The sequence below is a fragment of the Colossoma macropomum genome, unplaced genomic scaffold, assembly GCF_904425465.1.
Source record: "Colossoma macropomum unplaced genomic scaffold, Colossoma_macropomum, whole genome shotgun sequence".
NCBI classification, from domain to species: Eukaryota; Metazoa; Chordata; class Actinopteri; order Characiformes; family Serrasalmidae; genus Colossoma; species Colossoma macropomum.
The window spans coordinates 309,769-332,500 of record NW_023494875.1 but is presented as its reverse complement, the minus strand read 5'-3'; the positions used below and the strand labels follow the sequence as shown (position 1 = coordinate 332,500).

At 39.2% G+C, this 22,732-nt stretch overlaps 3 protein-coding genes across 3 annotated transcripts in view; 1 reads left to right on the top strand and 2 right to left on the bottom strand.

Annotated features, from left to right (window-relative positions):
- Positions 1-7,306, bottom strand: part of aldh5a1 (aldehyde dehydrogenase 5 family, member A1 (succinate-semialdehyde dehydrogenase)) — a 12,280-nt gene extending 4,974 nt beyond the window's left edge. The window contains exons 1-6 of the mRNA XM_036560578.1: positions 6,868-7,306; positions 5,286-5,369; positions 2,578-2,748; positions 2,350-2,466; positions 603-746; positions 335-478 (exon numbers count right to left, since the gene is read on the bottom strand). Coding sequence (XP_036416471.1) covers positions 335-478; positions 603-746; positions 2,350-2,466; positions 2,578-2,748; positions 5,286-5,369; positions 6,868-7,161 — 954 coding nt within the window. The 5' untranslated portion in view covers positions 7,162-7,306. The remainder of the gene's footprint in view (positions 1-334; positions 479-602; positions 747-2,349; positions 2,467-2,577; positions 2,749-5,285; positions 5,370-6,867) is intronic.
- Positions 7,307-7,320: 14 nt separating this feature from the next.
- The window catches only part of kcnv1 (potassium voltage-gated channel modifier subfamily V member 1), a 32,722-nt gene continuing 17,310 nt past the window's right edge, over positions 7,321-22,732 (top strand). The window contains exon 1 of the mRNA XM_036560580.1: positions 7,321-8,935. The gene's annotated coding sequence lies outside the window, so the exon portion shown is untranslated. The remainder of the gene's footprint in view (positions 8,936-22,732) is intronic.
- On the bottom strand, positions 9,108-21,582 carry dek (DEK proto-oncogene). The gene is made up of 11 exons (XM_036560581.1): positions 21,497-21,582; positions 19,190-19,355; positions 18,856-19,067; positions 18,633-18,727; positions 18,369-18,489; positions 17,933-18,229; positions 15,108-15,236; positions 14,902-15,013; positions 11,226-11,371; positions 11,065-11,133; positions 9,108-10,083 (listed from the first exon to the last, which is right to left on the bottom strand). Exons 2-11 carry the CDS (start codon positions 19,311-19,313, stop codon positions 10,072-10,074), a joined length of 1,317 nt encoding a protein of 438 aa, XP_036416474.1. The 5' UTR covers positions 19,314-19,355; positions 21,497-21,582; the 3' UTR covers positions 9,108-10,071.

Here is a 22,732-nt window from a genome sequence, read left to right as displayed (position 1 = left end):
AATATCTGCAGATATTTTGAAATTGAAAGTAAGTCTCCTGAAAAGAATGAATGGGTGAAAACACTAAATACTGAAAAAAATCATATTACATTTAGGTGCTGAGATTTCTGCGTAATTTTCTAATATTTTTTCTGCTTTTTTTCCCCTAATGCTAAAAAAATAAATTACATGCACTTAATGTAGGGTGGTCTCTGAGTTTTACACAGCACTATAAGCCAGTTATGATAGCGATGGACTATGTGGGCCCACATTCAGGCCTTTAGGATTTGTTAATGGTGCGAAAAGTATATAAACAAAGTAGAATTAAATGTACGATTTTCCATTAAGGCCTTACTTGGCCTGAGTTTCTGAATTTGGAGGCCAGCGCTCCAGCTACGGCCTTGTCCACGTCCGCACTGTCAAAGACGATGAAGGGGGCGTGTCCCCCTAGCTCCATCGAGACCTTCTTGACTGTTCCTGCAGCATGTTTCAGTAGTACCTGCGTTGAATATGAAATATGCTTGCATTAAAGAAATATTCGACTTCATAAAGCGTTACTGCCATTTTTAAACGCAATATAAGATGCACCAGCTCTCGAGCTGTGCAGATGAATGTTTGAATACCTTTCCGGTGACAGTAGAGCCAGTGAATGAGACTTTGGCCACTAGAGGGTCAGTGCAGAGGACCTCACCCACAACAGGAGCCTTCTCTCTGGAGCAGGGCACCACGTTAAAAACTCCAGGAGGAATTCCTGCCTGCACTGCCAGCTGTGGAGGTATAGCATTTGTCATTTTAGCTTTTTACAGCATGCTCAAATCACATAAACTATCCAGGCTTGGGTTAATGCTGGTGCTGGCCGATCTCACAAAGCATGTTTGACTTAGGGTTCCTCACTAAATTTCAGTTTCACAAAAACTAACTGGAACCGCAGTTAAGTTTATATGTATAACAACTTTCTCTGTTAATCTAGGTTTAGACACTGAAGCCATGACTAATCCTCCTGCATGTGCACATGAAAGCATGTTATTATGACAAAGAGCCAAGAAATCATACTATGTACATATGTAAAAATATGTCACATTACAACCTGTCATAACCAGGACTGAATGTGCAATAATCGATTCATCATGTCTAATATAACAGTAATGCATAGACTGTTATTTTTACTGATTAGCATAATTCAGTGTACAAGTACACAGATATATACATAGAACTGCTGTGTTACATTATGCTGTACTGGTATACAGTCATATGCAAAAGTTTGAACACCCACAGTCAAATGACATTTTATTTGTTTTCTAAGCATTTATTAGTTAGAAAAAGGAACGCTGTTGCCATTGCTACCACATTAGTGCTTAATGGAGTAATAATTGTATCATATTCTTAATATCTATTTAGTATGTTTTGCTTTCTGTGCTAAAAAAGCGACTTTTTTATGTGATCTACAAATGTCATGTAGATTAAAAATGCTCGGAGAAGTCCACCACTGTCAGTCCCTGATTGGTCAAAAGCTTGGCCCTGATTGGTCTAAGAGCTGTCTGTGATCTTTAATCCCAAACCTAACCTGCTCCGGAACAGGAACGGCCTGAGTTGGGTGATGGGGGTATGTGACATGCGCCCACCCCCCGGGCCCCAATGGAGGTAGCGAGAGCCTGCCGGAAGGCGGGGCCAGAACATCGAGTGGCGACGAACCCTTGCGAGGACGGCAGGGAGGGAGCCGCGATTGGGTGGGGGACGGAGCGCAAAGCCCGAGCTCCAAGGGACGCAAGTGACGGCGCGAGGAGGAGGACGGCGGTGCCGGCAAGGAGAGGCACGAGGTCAAGGAGCGAGTCCTGAGCTCTGTCGCCCGGGCCCCGCCCCCTGTTCCGCAGCGAGGCCGCTTCAGTACACCTCACGTTCCATTGAGCTGCAAGATGGGGGCGGTGACGAGGAGGCGGAGCAGCGAGCTCTCGTTCCCTCTCGGCTCGGGGGCTCCGATACTGATCTGGCTGGCAGCGTGAGCGCCTTTTGAAAAAGAGCTGAGAGGGAACAGAGCGAGAGGGAGGGACACGCAGCAGCAACAGAGACTAAGTGAAGAGCTGAAAAGCTGAAGTGATAAAGGACTGAAAAGTCTAGCTGTCTGAATCCACTGAAAAGTGGCCAGCTTAGCGTAGCATTGGTTGTGTTGTGTTTGCTTTGTGTTTATTTGGGTGAAATAAAATATGGCTGCTGCAACCCTGAACCCTGCCTCCAGCGTCCTCCTTGAGCCCGGGGTAGCACATGCCATGCTACAGAGACATTCCCCTACCTTAAGATTACAAACAAAGCTGACAAAGCAAAAAAAGCAAAAACAAAACAAAAACAAACCAAAAAAAACTTGATAGAACTGACCTCAGCAAGCGCTAGAGCAGAGAGAGGTGTGTCCTCGGCTGGCTTCACCACCACAGTGCAGCCTACTGCCAGAGCCGCGCCCACCTTCCTGGTTATCATGGCACTGGGAAAGTTCCACTGTGAGTCAACAAGGGGTTATCAGATATTTGGACATCAAGGAATGGAAAGACACAGCAAATAAGTCATAATGTCTATTAAGCCAATTAGGCTGTAGGAGGAGCTACTCACTGGGGTGATAACAGAGGCCACACCCACTGGCTGTTTAATCAGTAGTATCTTGCGGTCCTTGGCTGCTGGAGCAACAATGTCCCCATAGACACGACGGGCTTCCTCAGCGAACCACTCCAGAAAGGATGCTGAGTATGCAATCTCACCCACAGACTCCTTCATCGGCTTCCCCTACAAGAGCACAACATAAAAGGACTACACTTACTTTAAATAGCACAGCTCAGTGCTCAGCACACAGTACAAATACAGGACCCCCCTAATTAACCACTGGGATTCCCTGAAAGCCTCAAAATCAAATTCTGGGGCTCCCTAAAAATAAACATTAAAAACGTTATAGTGTTCAGGTGACCATTAGGTCTACTAGGAAACACAACGGTGAAAAATTCTAATTCAAAACACAATAAGAACTTAAAATGAACTCATTTCAACCTCATATTTGGCAGCTATATCAGACTGGTGTTCGGGCTGTGGTAGATTCACAAGCTACAGCGGCAGGACGCAGTGAGTCAAATTCGAGCACACGCATACAGCTTTTCCATCACTGCTTAACCTCCTCTGTCCCGAGACTGGACACTTTAAAAACAAACAATGCTGTATATCAAAAAATTTTTTTTTTTTTTTTTTTTACTGGGAAGCATATAAGTGTCCAGTAGTGGACATGGGCTCAGGTAATATCTGAGTTTTTGAATAATGAACATTTTTGTTATCACCAGCACACAAAGACAGCACTGACCTTTTTACTGTATGCCCAGCATGACATTTCTGAACTACCTGGACATCTGCATGAATGGCTCCTTAAATATGAAATAATCTTAATTCATAATAATAAACAAAGAGCTTTTTAACAGAAAGTATTTACTATGATTTACTTTACCATATCTATAATGATCCAATGGTTTAAACAGTCAAAACTGTGTTTTTTTTTTACTAGGTTCCCAGCAAAGGAGCTGAAAACTTCACGTGTTCATGAGTTTCCAAAAGTGGAGTTCAAGGTGGGTTCTCACAGAAAAAACAGCGCTGTCTGAAGGATAAACAATGCTACACTGTGCAGGTTCATTTTTCATTCAGGTACAAACAATGTAAATATACCCTCAAAAGGTACAACAGTTGGGTACCTTAAATACGTTTTTCCAGGTTCAAAGTACTTATTTGTACCTTTTCATAACCTAATGTTTTAAAACAGAACAATCAAATAAAAAGCCCGGAGAAGAGACAGAGTGTGTGGTGTTAATACATCTTAGAAAATATAATTTCAATGGATTATGGTACAATGATGTTCCCTGACTGAAGGTACTGAGATGTACCCTAGAGGCTACTGTTACTGTCTCCTCCCCTGTCTGGTGCCTCTCTCTTTAATAGTTTGGTTCAGGTGTCAATCGACCTTAGAGGCTCGCCATCTACCATGTCATCAAGCACAGGTCCGACACTGGAGTAAGGAACCTGAGCTTTAAAAGCAACCCGGCAAAGTTAAGTGAGGAGGCCCAGGTTCCCCCGTGCTCATAGCTGTGTAGTGTGCTACTGGTCTGTGTTGTTTAATAAGACAAGGCAAATCAAGTTTATTTATATAGCATCTTTCATACACTGCTGTCATTTAAAGTGCCTTAGAAATGAGAAAATACAGTCAAATAGACGTTTCCAGACGCAGACGCATAAGCTTTGTACTCTGTTATTCATGTAGCTTTTGTATATGGCCGAGTCTAGTATCTGCGCTAGATTTGTGACGCCAGTTTGGCAATTTGTCTTAACCATGACAGCTCTGTGCTGAAGCTAGAGGCTTTATGCCTCTAGTTAAATCATACTAGCTTTGTTGCCTTGCTGCTTTGCATCTCTCTAGTTCTATTTCCCTCTCATACTCTGCAGTGCTTTCTTGGGGTTCTGGACAGGCTAGATGGGCACACTCATATATTTTACACCATATAGTAGCCCAATGTATAGACATATTAGGTAAGGGGTGGGCGCCATGCTTTGTATTTATATTTTTGGAATAGGTAAGATCAGTGTAGATAGCTCTTTTGTTTTGCTCTTAGGCGAGAACCTAAACCAAAAAGCTAGGGTAGGTTTTTTTTCTTTTGTTTGTTTTCATGATTTCTTTCCTTTAGTGTCGTCCAGGTCCAGAACTTGTTTATGTTTCAGCTGTGCGTATACCATCAGTTGCTTGGCATAATTGGTTATCAACCTCAATCAAGTAGTTTAGATTAGATTTCCTAATCTGAGATAAAATGTTGTAAGATAATTCCTACCAAAAGAAAAGATTTGCTTCTGTAATATAAATTTGTAAAGATATCTTATGGTGATTAACTTATGAGCAAAGATAGGAAGTTTCTGTAATACAGCTGGATTTTTGGGTAAAAAAAAAAAAAAGTGTGTAATGTTACCTTTTCTATATCAGTGCTTCCCAACTGCAGTTCGCAGGCCCCACTGCCCTGCACAGTTCCCCTCCTCCAAACACACCTGATCCAACTCAGTAGCTCATTATCAAGCCTGTTGTGAGTTGGATTAGGTGTGCAGACGCAGAGAAAACTTGACACTGTGCTGGTCAGTTGGTTCACTATATATTGCATTAAAATTCTGTGGTGTAACTCAACTGGTCTTATTTGCTAAATATTAACAGCTGGAACTGGGTATGGAGGACACATGAGCAGATTACTAGATTTCTAATGATAGAAAGTGAATGCTTATCTACTCCAACGTGAATGAAGAAGACTCACACTCTCTGCTGTAATGAGCTTGGCTAGATCCTCCTTGTGCTGATTGACCAGATCAAACCATTTCCGGAGTAGAGTGCTCCGTTCCTGAAAAGTGCGTGAAAGCAGAGATCAGATACAGTCTTACAACTTTTGTCTGAAAAGAAAGCACAGAGATGAACAAAGTATGAAAAGCAGTTCATTTCATCCAGGGACAGGGAGCAGTGGGCTAGCAGAACACAGCTGCTGGCTGAACGTAGAGCAGAGTCAATATTCATCCGTTAATACATTTAGTATGTGTATTGTTTATGGTAGATATTCCTTTTATAACATTTCCCACACTTACACCATAAACAGCTTCTCAGACACACCTTATCCAATGGCCTGTTAAAGTAAGGGTTCACTGAAAAATCTAATTTACACAGTTGTCCCAGTACGCCAAAAGTAGTCGGTCAGACAAGACATGTTTAGTGTGTGAAGTTTGCTTCTTTAGTTTTGCACAGGAGCTTAGTTTTTTTTTAGTTTTGCAAGGGTAGCTAACAAGTAACAGAAGCCAATGTTACCCAAAATCTCCTATTACATTAGCCTTGTAGCTCCAGGACAAAACTAAAGAAGCAAGCTTCAGAGCCCAAACATGTCTTGGCTGGTCATCTACATTTGGTGTAAATGGAAAAACTGTAAATGTGATTTTTCTGTGTATCTTCTCTTTCATTTTCACATTAGCAGGGAAAGCATTAAAGTTTGCAATGAAATTTTACAGTCTTAACATAAACTGCTAATTTTGTACGGAGTCATCTTTTTTAGTAACGTGGCTTGTGCCGACTTTTAATATTTAGCATGATGACTGCTGACAACGTTATCCTTAGTAGCCCATGTAGACAATTCGTTTTAAAGGGGAGTTCAACCAATTTTTCAAAAGTTCAGCATAATGCAATCATCGATGTAAACAAAGTCACTCAGGGTGGTTTGATGTGAAATGGTGTACTGTGTACAGTGGAAACAAGAGAAAAAAAAAAAAAAACAAACACACAAAAATGTTCCAGCATCAGGCAGCATATTTGTAACCATTTCATGTAATAACTTTCTGTAGGGGAGCTTTTAAAGGCACTAAACTCTTCAGAAGTCTGGTTCCTATCACCACCACTGTGAACAACTCTGACTCATGTTTCTCTACAGCTGATCATTTCAAATCAAACCACTCTGAGTGACTTTGTTTACATTTCAAATATTTAATTAGAAAGAAATGTTTTTTTTTTTTTTTTAAGTAGTTGGAATTCCCCTTTAAGGACTTCGCTGTATTCAGGTAGACCACATACTGCCACAGAAAAGACCCAACCCTGCTAGAAAAACCAGCACAGGTCAGCATGGCTGGTCACCAGCAAAGCCAGCATATGTTGTGTTTTGGATACTTGTATGCTGGTCACCCAGCATGACCATGATGGGTGACCAGCATAACCAGCTGAAGAACAGCACAATCCAGCTTGGAATGCTGTTTGTTTTCAGCAGAAGAGGCTCAGGATATCACTGTGTACTTCATTATAACAGACATGCACACACCTCCCTCCTTCCTTCCCTCCCTCTTTCACTCTCTCACTCCTTCACTCACCTTTGCAGTCTGACACTTCCACGAGTGAAAGGCTTTGTAGGCGGAGCTGACGGCCTCCTGGGCTTGCTGTGGTCCGCAGTCAGAGACCTGGGCCAGCTGTTCTCCTGTAGCTGGATCCAGCACTGGGAAAGTGGAAGGCGCCGACACCCAGCGGCCGTTGATGAAGCCCTGAGTGCGGAGCAGATCTCCGGAGAGATCGAGGCTGTAGTTGCGGCGCAGCATGCTGGACAGGCCCGGCAGGATCCGGACCTGGCCAAGAAAAACACGCCTGCCTGTCAGACAGAAACTGACCATTGCAAGACACGTCGGAATCAGACAGCTTAAACGCTACAGGCCACCGACCGGCAACCGGGACCTCGCATTAGGCAACAGAACGCGCTGCAGGCCGCTGACAAAGTCCAGCCACGGAAAAACACCTCAAACTGAAAGCAGCGTTCACCACCTGCGTCATGACGACACAGCCTGGCGTGCGTAATGGCTGAATCTCAAACCGCTCCCTATTCACTACCTAGTGCACTACGTAGGTCTTTAAATAATGGCTCCAGCACTCGAACAGTGCATGATATGTCTAACAGAGTCACTCGGGACTCAGCTACGAGTGCACAGTTCATCTGCTGGACATACAGCGCTCTATTTATTGCAGAACTCACATAGTGCACTATATAGGGAGTAGGGAGCCATTTGAGATTCAGGCCTTATTCCTGCCAACCCTAACAGGAAACACCTAAATATTGAAGCAAGGCTCCTCATTTGCCCTAAAATGTGCCTGTTTACTGCTGTTTTCTCAGTATATTCTAAGACCTTTTGTGCTAGTGTTTTAAATTGTCAGCTCAGTCCCAGTTTACACTAATTCCACAGATACATGATGAAAGCTGACTCATCATCAGTGCCACATACAGCCGAAATATTGTCTCAAAAGTAGCATTTACAGGAGAATTCCACCAAATTTTCTAAATCTCTATAATAGATCATTGCAAGTCATTCAGAGTGGTTTGATTCGAAATAGCTCATTGTAGACAAACTCAGATTTCCTTACAGTGATGGTGACAGGAACTAGGGGTCGTGATGTCTGCAACACAAATAAAGTCACTTTATTTATTATCCAAAATGATCAGCGAACCTACACGCCTTTAATTTTTATATATAATGGTAAACAAACATCTTTGGGGACTATTTTGCCTACCAATAACCTACATGTACCACCTCTGCCTTCAATGGATTCATCACCCTTTTGTGAGGAAGCTTTTAAAGCAGGTGTCCAGCGCAGTTTGGTGATTTCCTGTTCTAATATACCTACTGACCCTAACTGCTTTGTTAAATCAGGTGTTTAAGGACGGACATTACCAAACTGCGCAGAAATTCAGCCCTCCAGGTTTGGCGTTCCCCACGAGGCATTAAACAGTTGGGACGTCTGGTTCCCATCACCACCACTGTGAACAATTCTGATTCAGGGAGTTTCTCTAGAATGAAGCACCTCAGACCAAACCACTGTGAATTACTGTTTACATCTAAACAATTTAACTAGAAACTTTGCAAAGTCAGTGGAATTCACCTTTATGCTAGAACAGACCATATTAAGTAATATGTGGAACATATAAAATGTTAAAATCAAAAATATGTATATTTGTATATAACATAATACAAACATTCTTACAGTGCCAGTTTCCCAGACATGGATTACAGTTAATTTTGTACTAAATGTCAGTCTCACTGGAGATTCAACACAAGAAATTCCTTTTAGTCTAGACTTAAATCTGGGTTTGGAAACCCAGCCCATATGATTTATAATAATTGCACTGGACCAAAGCAAAACCAAGCCACAGAACTGGAGATGAAGACTATTAACTACAAAATAGTGGCCTAACACCTTCCTCAAACTAAAGAAATACACGTCCAATATCCAAAACAGCCTTTTTCAACTTCTGGTCAGCATATAAAGATGGAGAACTTGTGTAAAGGAGGAAACAGACCATGACCAGCCATACCCCACTGTGACCAAGCACGGACACAGTTTACTAAGCAAGGATCTCCATCGGACAGGAAACTTCGGGAGGAGAAGCCACCAGAGGTAAAATCTGAATTCAGTGTTGTCAGAGTTGGATAAGCCACACGTTACACACTTATGTCTGAAGCTCTTTCCTGTGGTGCTGCTCCGATAGATCACTCTTATACTTTATGGTCAGCTATATTATCCTTACATACTATTTACGTTCTAATTAATGGTAACAGAGAAAAGAAGATTTAAGGGTAATAAAAATTTATTTTTCTGGTTCAGTTACATGATTTATTTTTTTTTTTTTAACACAGTGCATATCCTGACTGAGCTAGGAAACATCTTTAAGTGTCTGCTATTGGTGTAAACTCTACATACCTTTTCTTTACAATAATGTAACTGAGAAAGTGGATGCAATCCAAAAACTCAAACTCATAATGTTTAGCAAACAGAAGGTTATTTCACTGAATGCTTTGAAAAAAACTGGCCAACCAGTGAAAGTAAAAAATAATAATCATCTACAAAATGTACATGGTATTATTTCATTTGAGAATTCTAAGTCAAATTACCTTACATGGCAGTTATAGCAAGAAGTCAGATCAAGATTTATAAAAGCAGTCTGCAGAGCAAGAGACCCAATATCCATGAAATGTATTCAAAATATGCTAAGAAAATGGCAGAGAAAAAAAATAATAAAAAATACATAAAGCACATACATCTGTATGTGTGCTCACGCAGTCAAACACATACAAAATAAAGTGGGACCACATGGTTTAAACAAGAAACCCAATAAATAACTTGAAAAACGAACTGGCAATCAACACCATTTGAGAACATTACTGAGTGTTAGAACACCTGTACACTGATAACCACAAATCTAGCAACTAAACAATGTAAATCAAGCATTTAAAATAAGCTTTGTCGTCATGTCGACAATACATTTAAACAATTAAGGACGTTTTCTGGGGGGAGAGTGTACATGTAAAACTATGTACTATATACATGCACACATATTAGTACATGTACGAACACAAAACTATACATGTATCCCAGATGCAAAACTACAAAAAAGAATGCAGTCATTTGAGACTTTTGTATCAAAATAAAAGAGACATAATGAAAAACTGCTTTCATGAAAAAAGGAAACGGATGCACTCCTCTGTGTTTCTGCACTGTGTTCTTCATAAAAACTGAAGTCTCCCTCCCGTCCTTTAGGATATTAACTGCAGAAAAAGAGAAATGTCAACTATGTGAGAGACATGATCACAAAAATCAGAAGACTGCATTCCTGAAATAAGATTAGTTCCATCTTTCACTGCTGTGAGCTCTCTGGAGTGTGCTACAGGAAATGGCTGTCACGATACACGACAATATTTATTTATTTATTTAACGGGGGTTGCTAAACAGTACATGCTGTGAATCGAATACAGTTACATTTTATGCTATAAAATTACGCTATGCTAAAATTAGCATTTTGCCTGAACAGCCAAAACACACACACTGTTTACAGTCATTTTTCTTTGCTTTAAAGAACTCAGTTTACACACTGTGTCTAATACAGGCCCTTGCTTTTCGGTTTAACTCTCATGCTTACTACACAATGTATTTTTGCTCATTACAAGTCTTTACATTTGTAACCATTTTTAATTTTGCAAGCTTGCTTTAATATTTTCTTTTCTTCTTAGTTTTTGTTCCTATTCTTTAACTTTTGTAGTTTGCATTAGATTCACAACCAGCTATTAAAAGCAGCTAAAAACCAAAAGGGAATAAGAAATTTTTCCACAGAATGTGATCAAAAACACAATGAAAATCTATTGTAACTGTTCCATAGTAAAAACCCAAGCAGCTAACATATTTACTGGATGTTAATTGGATAAACATTACATTATACACTTTGTTGACACTGCATCAGAAAACTCAAAAAAACATTCATTTATTTTGTTAATCAGTTACCAACTGGAGTTACAGTTTCTTTGATTATGTGGAAAAAACCTGATAGTTTTCATTATCTCTGTAAATTTTTTTAATCTCTGTTCAGAACTGCCACCCAATTCGCCACACTACTGTTATAAGTAGTAACAAACTATTTTATTGGTTAAACAAAGGATAGGGGAATGGCATAATCTTTTCAAGGCATTTTGAAAAAGGTGAAATACTAAAACATCCGACTTAGTCCAAACTTCAGGTGTCCATAAAGTACTTACGCTCTTCACTGTCTCTTTGATAAAATCTTTTCTGTCTGTCAGGTCATAGTCAGGATACAAATCATAAACCTAAAAGGAAGAATAAAGTAATATAATGCATCACATACATACTGAAACACCACATTTCCATTATTTCCAAAATATACAAATTAAGAACTTACTTTTTGGCAAATCTGCTTCATTGTCACTTCCTCCAGGTTTGCATCTTTCAGGAGATCTTTAATAGCTCCTTTTAACTGTTCATTTGTTGGGGGCTTTTTAATCATCTTGATTAGTGGCTCATCATCATCTGAGCTATCACTCTGCACTGGATTAAACGGAAACACATGATGCAATAAATAAATACTCTATTTTGTTTTAAAAACCACCAGAAAAATCATTCTTTGCTACTTCACCAGCTTGCTACAATGTAAATGTTTAGTAGTGAGATGTAGTTAAAACAAGCTACCACTACACTCCTGTGCAAAAAAAAGAGCCCAAATTAATAATGGTAAGTAATGGTAAGTGTCAACCAATTATCGGCCCATCTGATAATCAGAGTCAATTTTCAGCACTTTTCAGATTATTGGAATCAGCAAATAAACTTGCTGGCTTGCCGATAAAGGCCGATTGTTATTTATGCACATATCGGACGCAACCGTAATCAACAAAACACGTTTCTGTAGTCTGGAGCAGTGTCCTGAACCAGCATTGCTTGAAATGTGAATGATGCATAAAGTACAAACAACCAGCACTTCTGCAATCTGTCTCTCTGTGTCCTGCCCTGCATCGAGTACATCCAATCAAATGTGCTTTCCAGTTTTGCGAAACATGCTTTTCGGTTTTGGGAGGGAACGAAGAAGCGCCTGCTTCGCTCCCACAGCAAGAGGAAAAGGTAAAAGCATGTCACAGTTGAACAACATAGTTGGCAAAAAGCTCAATGCACTCAATCATATAATTCACTCACTCTAGCCACACAAACGTGACTCGTACATGCAGCTTGAGCCCTGTCCAAAATATCACATTAGTATAGTGAGGATGAGATTTGTATGTGTTGGAACAAACATTGTGTGCAGACTTATAACGTTTCTGTACTGGTTTAAATCCGCTCAGAATGTGTGTGCCTAGTAGGGGTGGGAATCTTTAGGCACCTCACGATACAATTCGATTACGATTCAGAGGGCTGCGATGCGATTATGAAATGATTATCGATGCATCTCGATATAGCATTTATATTTTCTCACTGTGTGAGCTCAAGTTTCGAGTTCAAGTTTCAAGTTTATTTGTCATTTGCACAACATGTCAGGACATTTATGCATTGAAATGCTTGTGGTGAGGCTCAGCTAATCACTCTACAGAAAATAAATAAGTAAAAATAGAAATACAAGAAAAAACAACTGAAATATATTAAATATACACAAAATACACACAAAATATATACAGAATATAGAGACAATATACATTTTAAAGTGACTAAGTAACTCAGTGTTATTGTTATTTAAATTGACTTGGTACTTTTAAAGCAAAGTATTTGTAATGATCCATAATGAATTTACTTTCAATATCTTTTTTAATAAAACAAATGGAAGTGATGTGGCAAGTGAACTAGAAGGCTCTAATTCAGTGCCCTTGTTTGGAGCATGAGACGCTGCTGCTACTCATCTGCGATAAAATGCGCTGTTACGGTGAAATAAGATCCAGTGGCAGTGGATGTCCACGCAGCACATGTTACAGCTATTCTACCCGTTTTCTTTAGTGATTTTATAACTTCAGTTTTGGTCTCGTTGTAGAGACGGGGGGGGGATCACTGTGTCAGTAAAGTATCTTTGAGACGGGACGTGTGCAGCATAGCGCGAAAGCCCTGTTTCACAACGACTGAGAACCGGCGTGCAGATTGCAGGTCACGTAGCAGCGATGCGTTATTCGCATTTATAAGCAGCACCATTGGTTTCCTGGTATGTTAAATCTGCAGCGACAGACGGTCAAACACTAAACAGTTAGGAAGATGAAGTCGCTTCTCTTTCGCATTTTCCTGTACCACCTTAAATGGTGCCTCAGTCAGAATTTAAGGTGGAATGGGAAAATTCGAATGAGAAGCGACTTCAGCCTCGGAAAACAGTCGAACAATGAGAGACATTTTAGAAGAAACTATTGAACTTTTGAGGAAAAGTTTCCTGAGGGAGAGGGGAGGAAAGCGGCTATAGCTGAAGCTTAAAGCAGAGCAAAGTAAATCTGCGCTCTCGTTTATATTGTTTAGCCTATACTAGGACATTAACACATACGGGACATCAAATGTTGTGGCTCCCAAGCTGGTTTGATTTTTGCTGAAAGGACAAAATGGCTCTTCTCATCATTTGTGTTGTGACTCCTGAACTAACCTGGTTTTTAATACAGAGGGAGCCAGTCGGATTTCTCACTCATCCATGGGTGTTTTTGTTATGTGCCGCCACAGACTGTCCGGGCGCTGCACTTACCCACTTCCAAGTTCCGCCTTTTACGTTCCGTCAACATTACGTTATAAATTAAATATTTAGAAAATCGATTTTTGACATTTGTGAATCAATTCAGAATCGTTCATGTCCGCATCGCGATGCATCTAAGAATTGATTTTTTCCCCGCACCCCTAGTGCCTAGAATGGAGCTTCATTGGGCCCACTGTGCAGACATGCCTCCAGAAAGCTGGTAACTTATATGTAACATCGTAACGCATTGTTTTACACTGAAGTCATATATAATTTCTGGTCATTTTCATATGACATATGTATAATTTTTTTTATTTAAAGTTTTGTACCCCTTTTTTGAGCTCCATTTTTCTTACAAACATCACTGACTATAACTTTAAATGTTTGAGGTACTATTTTTGCAGCCTACTGTCCAAATCGCAAATCACTTTTTATAATGTTCTAATACATTTAACGTAAAATGTGAGCAAGAGTTGCATTCTTGTAAATTTTCACACAATAAGCATTAAACTCATGATAAAAAAAATATTAGCCCCAAATGTTATCAGTATCCTTGATCACTAATAATCAGCATTGGTATCGACCCTAGGAAAAGAAAAAAAAGCTAGCTTTTACTAATGGTTCTGGTCCATATTTAAATCTTATAGACAATATTTAGTCTCACATTAAACACAAACCAGCTTAGCAATGTTTTTCAACTGTTTGAAGCCGTCAATGTTCAGCGGAATAATACTGACTCTTCTTTCTGTGAAAGGCTGTCTGTACGTTTACCCACAAGACTTCGATATTAAAGAAATCAAAATTAAAGCTATCCCATATTAAGCTACTTTATCTTTTCAATTATGGATAATTTAATGACAGATGATTTGTTAAGACCACTTAAAGCTCAATGTTTTGCCATTTAGGGCTTGGTCCATTTTTTGTGCAAGGAAGTGTACATGAACTGCATAGCAATAGCAAGAAAGTAAATAATGAAGCTAAATCAATGTGGCCTTAATCAAGTTAGACATATGCTTGATGTGGCCCTTTTTAAACAGGAATATAATGATACCATTTTAAAGTGACAAATTCTGATGAGAACTGACAGTGTCAGTGCTGGAAAGTCAAACAAACCATGTGAGCAATTAAGCATCTGTGTCTGCAATGGGTGCAACAGTAGCTGAACCCACTAATCAGAAGAGGTGTCTGCAAACTTTTGAACATGAGGTGTAGTCATACATGTGAAACTGAAATGTTTGCAAAAATAATTTGCTGTGAAAGAATCCTTATTAGATTCTCTTTTGTAGCCCACTGAAGAAGCACTGAAGTTTAACCTGTAAACCCCACAAATGACAGACTCCTAGAAGTTGAAATGGAATCACAAGAGGAGCAAATAAAGCTTGGGTGATCTACTTACCTTTGCTTTTGCTGACGATATTTTTCTTCTTGTTGCTACTGCTGTCTGCTTTCTTGGTTTTAGGAAGAGGCTTGGCTGGCGCTTTCTTCTGTGCAGCTGGTTTCTTTATAGTCTTGGAATATAAGAAATACATTTTTTCAATCAAAAAGGTTTACCAGAATGAAGTTCAGATTGTAACCTTGATGAAGAGGCATAAAAACACTAACCTTTTTGGGAGCAGTGTCTTCAGCAGAGTCTGATGCAGACTGATCAGAGGTGTCTTCAGCGTTCTTTGCTGCCTTCTTGGGGGTGGATTTCTTTTTACTACTGGTCTTCTTTGACTTTGACTTGAAAGTCTGATTCAGTGTAAATTAAAAAAAGATTAATAATATTTCAATTTAAATAAAAACACTTAAGCTGTTATTACTTTAGAAGCTTCAGTACAACAATGCATTCATTACACTTGACAGATAAAAAAATATATATATATTTGTAATAATAATGGATTAGACATCCAATTGCCTTAATGACAGCACCAATCCTGTCAGGTAAAGATCACACCCTTCTCGAGTTCCTGTCCATTTTAACCCACTCTTCCACAAAGTTTGTGCTTCATTCCCACATTCTTGGATGATGTCTGTTGAATCAGTCCCAAACGGTCCTACAGTCATAATGGAACACTGGGACAGTTTGACCATCAAAATAAACAGAACTCAGTACAAATTCTCAATTTGTAACAGCAGGTGAAACACTGAAATAGGCACACCTGAACTCTAGCCGAAATGTGAACCCAGTTACTGGGAAAGTGAGTTAGAATGAACAGGATCTCAAGGGACCTAAAAGATTGGTGGTTATTAAGGAGGACATGTAACCAAGTAATAGAAAAAGAAACGACGCATGTGACTAATTTTTTGTCTGGTGAGTAGAGATCAAACGATATTAAAATTTCATATCACGATTATCATGACCAAAATTATCAAGATTATCGCGATATTGTTCAAATGTGTTGAAAAGTAAAATAAATAAATAAATACCGATACACAAACTGAAACTCGTTTCACCAACTTTTATATTAACACAAATAGAATTGGCAGCAATATGCACTTTTTGTTTGCATAAACATTAAAAAATATATAGTCAATATATTTGTAGTATTACTTACAATACTTGTAATACTCTGTAAACAAAAGAATAGCAAATGTATTATTACTGTTTATTATTATTACTGTTATTACTATTATTATTATTATTATTATTACTGTTATTACTATTATTATTATTATTACTGTTATTACTATTATTATTATTATTATTACTGTTATTACTACTGTTGTAATTGTTTTATTATTATTATTATTATTATTATTTACAATAACTAGGGATTTCCCTGCATAGAGAATTAAATCTCGACCAACTCTGAGGTGGGTCTTAATGGAAAATTACTACTTCTAAGCAGTGTTGCACTATGTATGGGACATTGAGTGATTTGAGACAGTGTTATTCTCTTCTCAGACAGTAAACACTGCAAGTGAGACGAGAAAGGGGAGCTGTGCAGATTGAACTTCTGCAGCGTTTCGTTCCAGTGCTTGTGTGACTGTTAACTCAGAGCTCATTTTGGAGACACTGATCCACAGAAATGTGTTAAAAGCTTTAGTTTCGATTCACAGTTGATTCACCGTTTTTTTTTTTTTGATGCTAAAAGCTTCATTTTATATTATTAACGAACCATAAGCATAAGTTAAACCACACAGACAATGACATTTCTTCTATTTCGAAGTCCCCACGGACTTCTACGTTAAAGTTAACCTTGCATTCTCTAAAAAGTAGCGGGTGGTGGTCGCGAAGATGACTCATAAAATTTGATGTGTTGCCCCCTTTCGCCGCTATTTTCTTTCGGCCTGTTCTGCAGACAGGGTGGTCATCTTCAATTAACTTTCCCTCTGCATCCTTATAAAACCCAAAATATGACCACACGCCAGACTTGGTCTTCTTAGAAGGCTGAAATATGTCCGAATCTCTTTCACTACATTCCACCATGTTCTCTCTTCTCTCCCTCTCCCTCTCTCCTCCTCCCCATTCCCCTCTACGCGCACACACACACACAGCTGCATCTGAGAGAATGATTCTGCCTTTGTTTGACTCTGTACAGCGAGTTTTTCACACCGCGGTAATCGACCGCGGTTTTAACGATACTTTAAAGTTCAAACGGTACTACTAACCGTCATTAATTTTACCGCGGTTTACCGTGAAACCGGTAACCGTTTCATCTCTACTGGTGAACTTATCAAAATTTACAAAAACTTACGAAAACACAAATGCAATTCATAAGATCATATAAAAGCGGCTTTAAATGGCACTCTCATGAAGTATATATGTCGTTTGGAGAGGAAATATCAATGCCACATTACAATTAATAGCATCTTGTTTAGAAAAATAAAAATGTGACTTGACAAATTGCATTATATGTCAGCTGCGTTTCTTTCTAAACCTCTTCTTGTTATAAATGCAGCATTTTGAAAGGAACCCAGCACTTCCTTGTAAGTCCTACATTCCATGCTCTAGAAACAGGGCGCAAGAAGTTTGCCTGCACCATAACTAACAAGAGCAGAATCAACAAATTGAGCACAAACCCCATGAAGCCAAGTGACTAAACTTGCTCTTAAGTACTAAACTAACACATGCAAAACCAAAAAACAATACTGTTTATCAGAAGCAACTAATGCCCATATGCCATTTTACACTGCTCATGCTACCAAAACTGGGAGCAGCAGACTGCAGCTGTGTTCGTCAATACATACGAATGGAGCTGACTTCAGTTCTGTTAGATAAGTACTTAACACCACCATTATACTTAAAACAGTGTATTTTCAGTTTGTACAACAAATTATACAACTGAGTAGCAGATCGATTTTACAGTTCTGTGTAGATTTCCACAAGATTACTGGGAAATCTTGTATGTAACTATGTAAAATTTCTTCTCAGACGTTCAGAATCATGCATTCAAGTAAGTATGACAGGAAACTACATGGCATTTCCCTGCATTTTTACTCACCTCTTCATCGTCGCTTTCTTCTAGGCTGTCCTCAGAACCTATGCTCTTCTCCATTTCCTCTTCCACTTCTGAGTTACTTTCATTTCCTTCATGTTTCTGACTGTCTGATGTTTCTGCATCTTTGTTTTTACCTTCTCCCTCATCTTCATCATCCTCCTCATCATCACTACTTGAATCAGTAACAATTGCTCTGGATTTTCCACTCTCTGGTTGCTTCTGCTTGCTCTTGGATGCAGATTTCTCTCGTTTCGCATCCTTCATAGTTTTCTTCTTTCTTTTCTTTTTCACAATTACTGGCTGTGCGGACGCAAATGACAAAAAGACGCAAATGACAAATCTTCCAAAAGTCTGCTTATGATGTAATTCTTGGAATCCTCTTGGTATATTAGTCTCTTGCAATATTCATTTAAAGAAGGGGTGAAATTGTGTAACTCACCTTTCCTGAATTTGTTGGGTTTATGAGAAATTGCATGATCCTATCAACCAGTACAGCTTGATTTCCACTCCTCTCAAGATCAAGGATTTGACAAATGGTCTTAAGTTGCACTTTGGGGAGCCTGCAAGACAGTTATTTATTAATAAAATGAGGGACAAAATTCTAAACTTGACTTCTAATGTGTGTCAATGACATATTTTATTTTCTCCCAAAATGTGTAGATGTATGGGCACATTAGCAAAGCACGCAGACTAGATACACTACCTGGTCATTTTTTCCCTCTTTTTGTTGTAAGGGTCACTGTCGATCTCAAATGGAAAGCCGTTAAATAATCGAAGGTGTTTCCGTAGCGAAGCAACCTGTTAAAATATTTAAAAATGACAATCAGTATAATTTAAAAAGACATGATATTACTCATGCGACTGTGTCATGTTTAAGCACTGTTGACTCAATTCATGTACACATTAATCCAAATAAATATGCTTACAGCTCCTGGGCGATCATAAAGAATCTTGTGAAGAGGTTTCAGCAGTGGGGCTTTGAGTCTTCCAATGGCATGATTGACACGGGCAATGTCTCCCAGTTTGTCCCCTTTACCTATACTCTCAATTTTTGGCTTTTCTTTTGGTTTAGGCACCTGCATATCGAGTCTTTGGACTGTTTTCTTCTCTCGTTTTCCTTCAATGATTTCCCCTTGGTCTGCAAACAGAAGAGAAAAAAAAGAGCATTTAAGAAAACATTTCTAAACTCATTTTTTTCAATAGTTATTCTAACAACAAAAGTAATGAGTACATTACGTCAAATGTTAAAGCATTACATACGTATTCTGCTCTTGGATTTCTGTTTCCAGGACTCATCATGCTCTTCTTTATTTGATCCATCATGGACCTCTTCTTTTGTTTGATCCTCTTGTGATTCCATTTCAACTTCTAAGGAGTCTGTCATTTGTGGGGTTTACAGGTTAAACTTCAGTGCTTCTTCAGTGGGCTGCAAAAGAGAATCTAATAAGGATTCTTCCACAGCAAATTATTTTTGCAAACATTTGTCGGTTTCACATGTATAACTACACCTCATGTTCAAAAGTTTGCAGACACCTCTTCTGATTAGTGGATAACAAAGCTGTGCCCATTGCGGACACAGATGCTTAATTGCTCACACGGTTTGTCTAATCTCCGAAGAAAGGCACCGTTAATAGAATGGATCGCTCTGGAGCAGCCATGCACGAGTCTAAAATCACCAATGGTAAGCGCCAGCTAGAGGGGTCTAAAGCCCTCCGGCACTGGGCTGTGGAGCAGTGAAACTGTATTCTCTGGAGTGATGAAGCTCCATCCAATAATTTTAGGATGAGTTGGAGTTTGTGATCCAGAGCTGATCATCCAACATCAGTACCTGACCTCACTAACACTCTTGAGCCTGAATGCAATCAAATTCTCACAGGAATGTCCCAACTACACTCTGAGAGTGATACCTTCAAGAATACATCTCAGTACCTTTAGTCAATGAACATAACTGCACTATAATCCATCAAAATTATATTTTCTACGTTGTACTGACTCCACATACCCCCATCTCATCTCCAGGCTTTTTATTTTATTGTTCTGTTTTTAAAAAATTTGGTTATGAAAAGGTAAAAATATGTACTTATTTACTGTGCACAACTGGACCTTAAAACCACTGCGGTACCTTTGAGGGAACATTTACATTGTTTGTACCTTGATGAATGAAAAATATACCTGCATAGTACCTTTATTTACAAGTGTAGATCTGGGCAATATGACAATATTGATCATTACTGTGATAAATTACATCTCAATAAGTCAGAATCTGCTTTTTTGAGCAAATCTGCTGTCAGTACTTAACACTTCCCAAAGGGCATGTTTGATTAAAAAGAGAACATCGTTATCCTGTTTAAATGGATTTAGGGCAGCACAGTGTGAGAAATGCTGAACATGAGTTATTTAATTAATAATTTTTGATATTGTTTTTAAAACGTGAGCTTACTTTGTCTGTTCTAGCTAAATACCAGATGAAATAAATATCGTGACACAACGTGTATCATAAAAAAACTTCCTGAAGTATCATGATATTACATTTTTGCCATATTGCCCAGCTCTCGTCCCAACATCAGGTGTAAAGCCTTCCCAGAAGCTAAATAGCTCTGTTACTGCGGAAAAACGAGAACAAACTCATAATAAATGCCTTTGACTGCAGGAAAAACGTTGGACGAGCAGATGTCTACAAACTTTTGGACACGTTGTGTGTTGTCCACAAGACAACAAGCTAACAATAATTTGGCTAGCAAGCTACAGACCACTCACTCGTGTCTCGTCTACATATGTTATTAGGAGTAAGCTATTCAGTCCAGCAAGACCACAGCATCGCCCGATTTGAGCTTGTAGGTCTAAGAAAGCCAAAAAATCTTGAGTAATGTTGCTATTTGACTGTATAAAACCCAACAGACTCTCCTTTACAGAGAGGTTACTGTGAGTTGCTTAAAACGCGGCAAGTTAGACTCAACTTTCATGGCTAGCTAAATTTATTACAAGAATGGCCAAACAGAGCAAACTACAGCTGGTCTTTGAATTAAATTCCAATAAGTGTGCCATCAGTATGAGGAATTATCACAGACTTTGCTATTCAGTAAGCTGTGGACTGCCTTTTAAACCATTTTGTGGATGTTTGTTTGTAGCTAGCATTAGCCTCCTCCCTGCCTCCCGAGTTCAAACTAATTTGGCGCGAGTGGCGGATAGACAAGCTTGCTGGCTGGTAATGAAAACGCAGTCTGCTTTAACGAGCGAAAAACGGCATTCAGCAATATCTAACAACGGCTTAACTGACATGTTTTTAGACCCAATTGTTAAATCTAAATATTTACCGCCACACTACGAATTCAGGCTTCAGTTCAAGGCTTTAATAGCACTAACAGCTAGCATAGCTAACTCGGCTAAGCAGCTAGCTAGCGAACTGTCCCGCCCACAGAGCAGACCAAAACAAACGCAGCGTTTCACTGCAGGGCGGGAAAAACACAAAGCACAGGCTACAAATGAAGCGAACTACTGCAAAAGTGATGTTCGCGTGCTATATGAAATACACAGAGTGAGATCTGATGTAAAAACAGCAGTACTTACAGGCTGCGGACTGTCCGCTCTCTGTGTGATCGGACTCAGATAAACTCCGCAACATGGCGTTTGAAAAGTGTGGGCGTGCGGTCACGTGACCCGGACAGACCTCTCACACGCAGACAGGACGGAGAAGCGCCAGAGTGAAACAAGGCAGAGCCGCTGGAGACGAGCCGGACTGCGGGGCTCAGCTCGGTACAGTCACATCAGAAAAGACGAACATATTTCTATCCCTGTCTCTTAAATCCTGATGATAAATGGAGGGATTCTTAAAAATATACGACCTCATGCGCGTTTTATTGTTCAGAAACAGGCTCGGTGCAATTCCACTGATTTTTCAAAGTTTGCTAAAGTCCGCTAAATTCAGTCGTTTAGATGTAAACAAAGTCAATCAAAGTGACGTTAAACGGTGCATTATAGAGAAAGACAGTGTTATTGCTGTGTTACAGATTATTTTACAGCGGTGGTGATAGGAACCAGGGCTCACAACGTCTACAACACAAATACAGCCTTTTTATTTGCCATCTAAAATGATTAGTGAACCCACATGTGTCTTCTGAGTTTTTACATGTAATTTGGATTATGTCAAAACAGTGGTAAATTTGATCTTAAAACAGTGTCTCTAGAGCATTTCACCTCTAACTGAATGACTTCGTTTACGTGGGGATGTCTGATGAAGGGAGCTGTTAAATTAGCCTTAAAATCTGAATTCACAAATAATTGACGCTACAAGCTGGTAGTAAAAACTGTATATTACTGCTAAGCATACTGTGTGTTACTGCACCACATGAAAGAGGAAAAATAATTGAATATTACAAAGAAATAAATACAAATTTAAAGTTAACGCAGCTGAGTTTCGGTGAGGCTGATACTGCTGATGAACAGCAGGGGGCAGTGCAGTATCTCTTCACTGTGATGTGACCGTGGTCTACTTTCCTCAAGCGCACTTGGTTCTTTTTAAAATAAATTCCTCGAATTTCCTTTTTTTATATAAGGATAAGGATATAATAATATAAAATTACTTATATATTTATATAAAAAGACTGATGTAAGCGAAACAAACGGTAAGAATGACGTAGGCTAATCATTTAAAGAATCAGTAGTGCAGAAATGAGCTCTGAAAAAAAACATTCAGACACTACAATGGTACATAAGCGGAGGTATGCAGACTAAGCAGACTCAGATTTACTACACCCACATAGTGCGGTTTCCTGTAGGACACCATTAGATCCCATTAGTCCATCA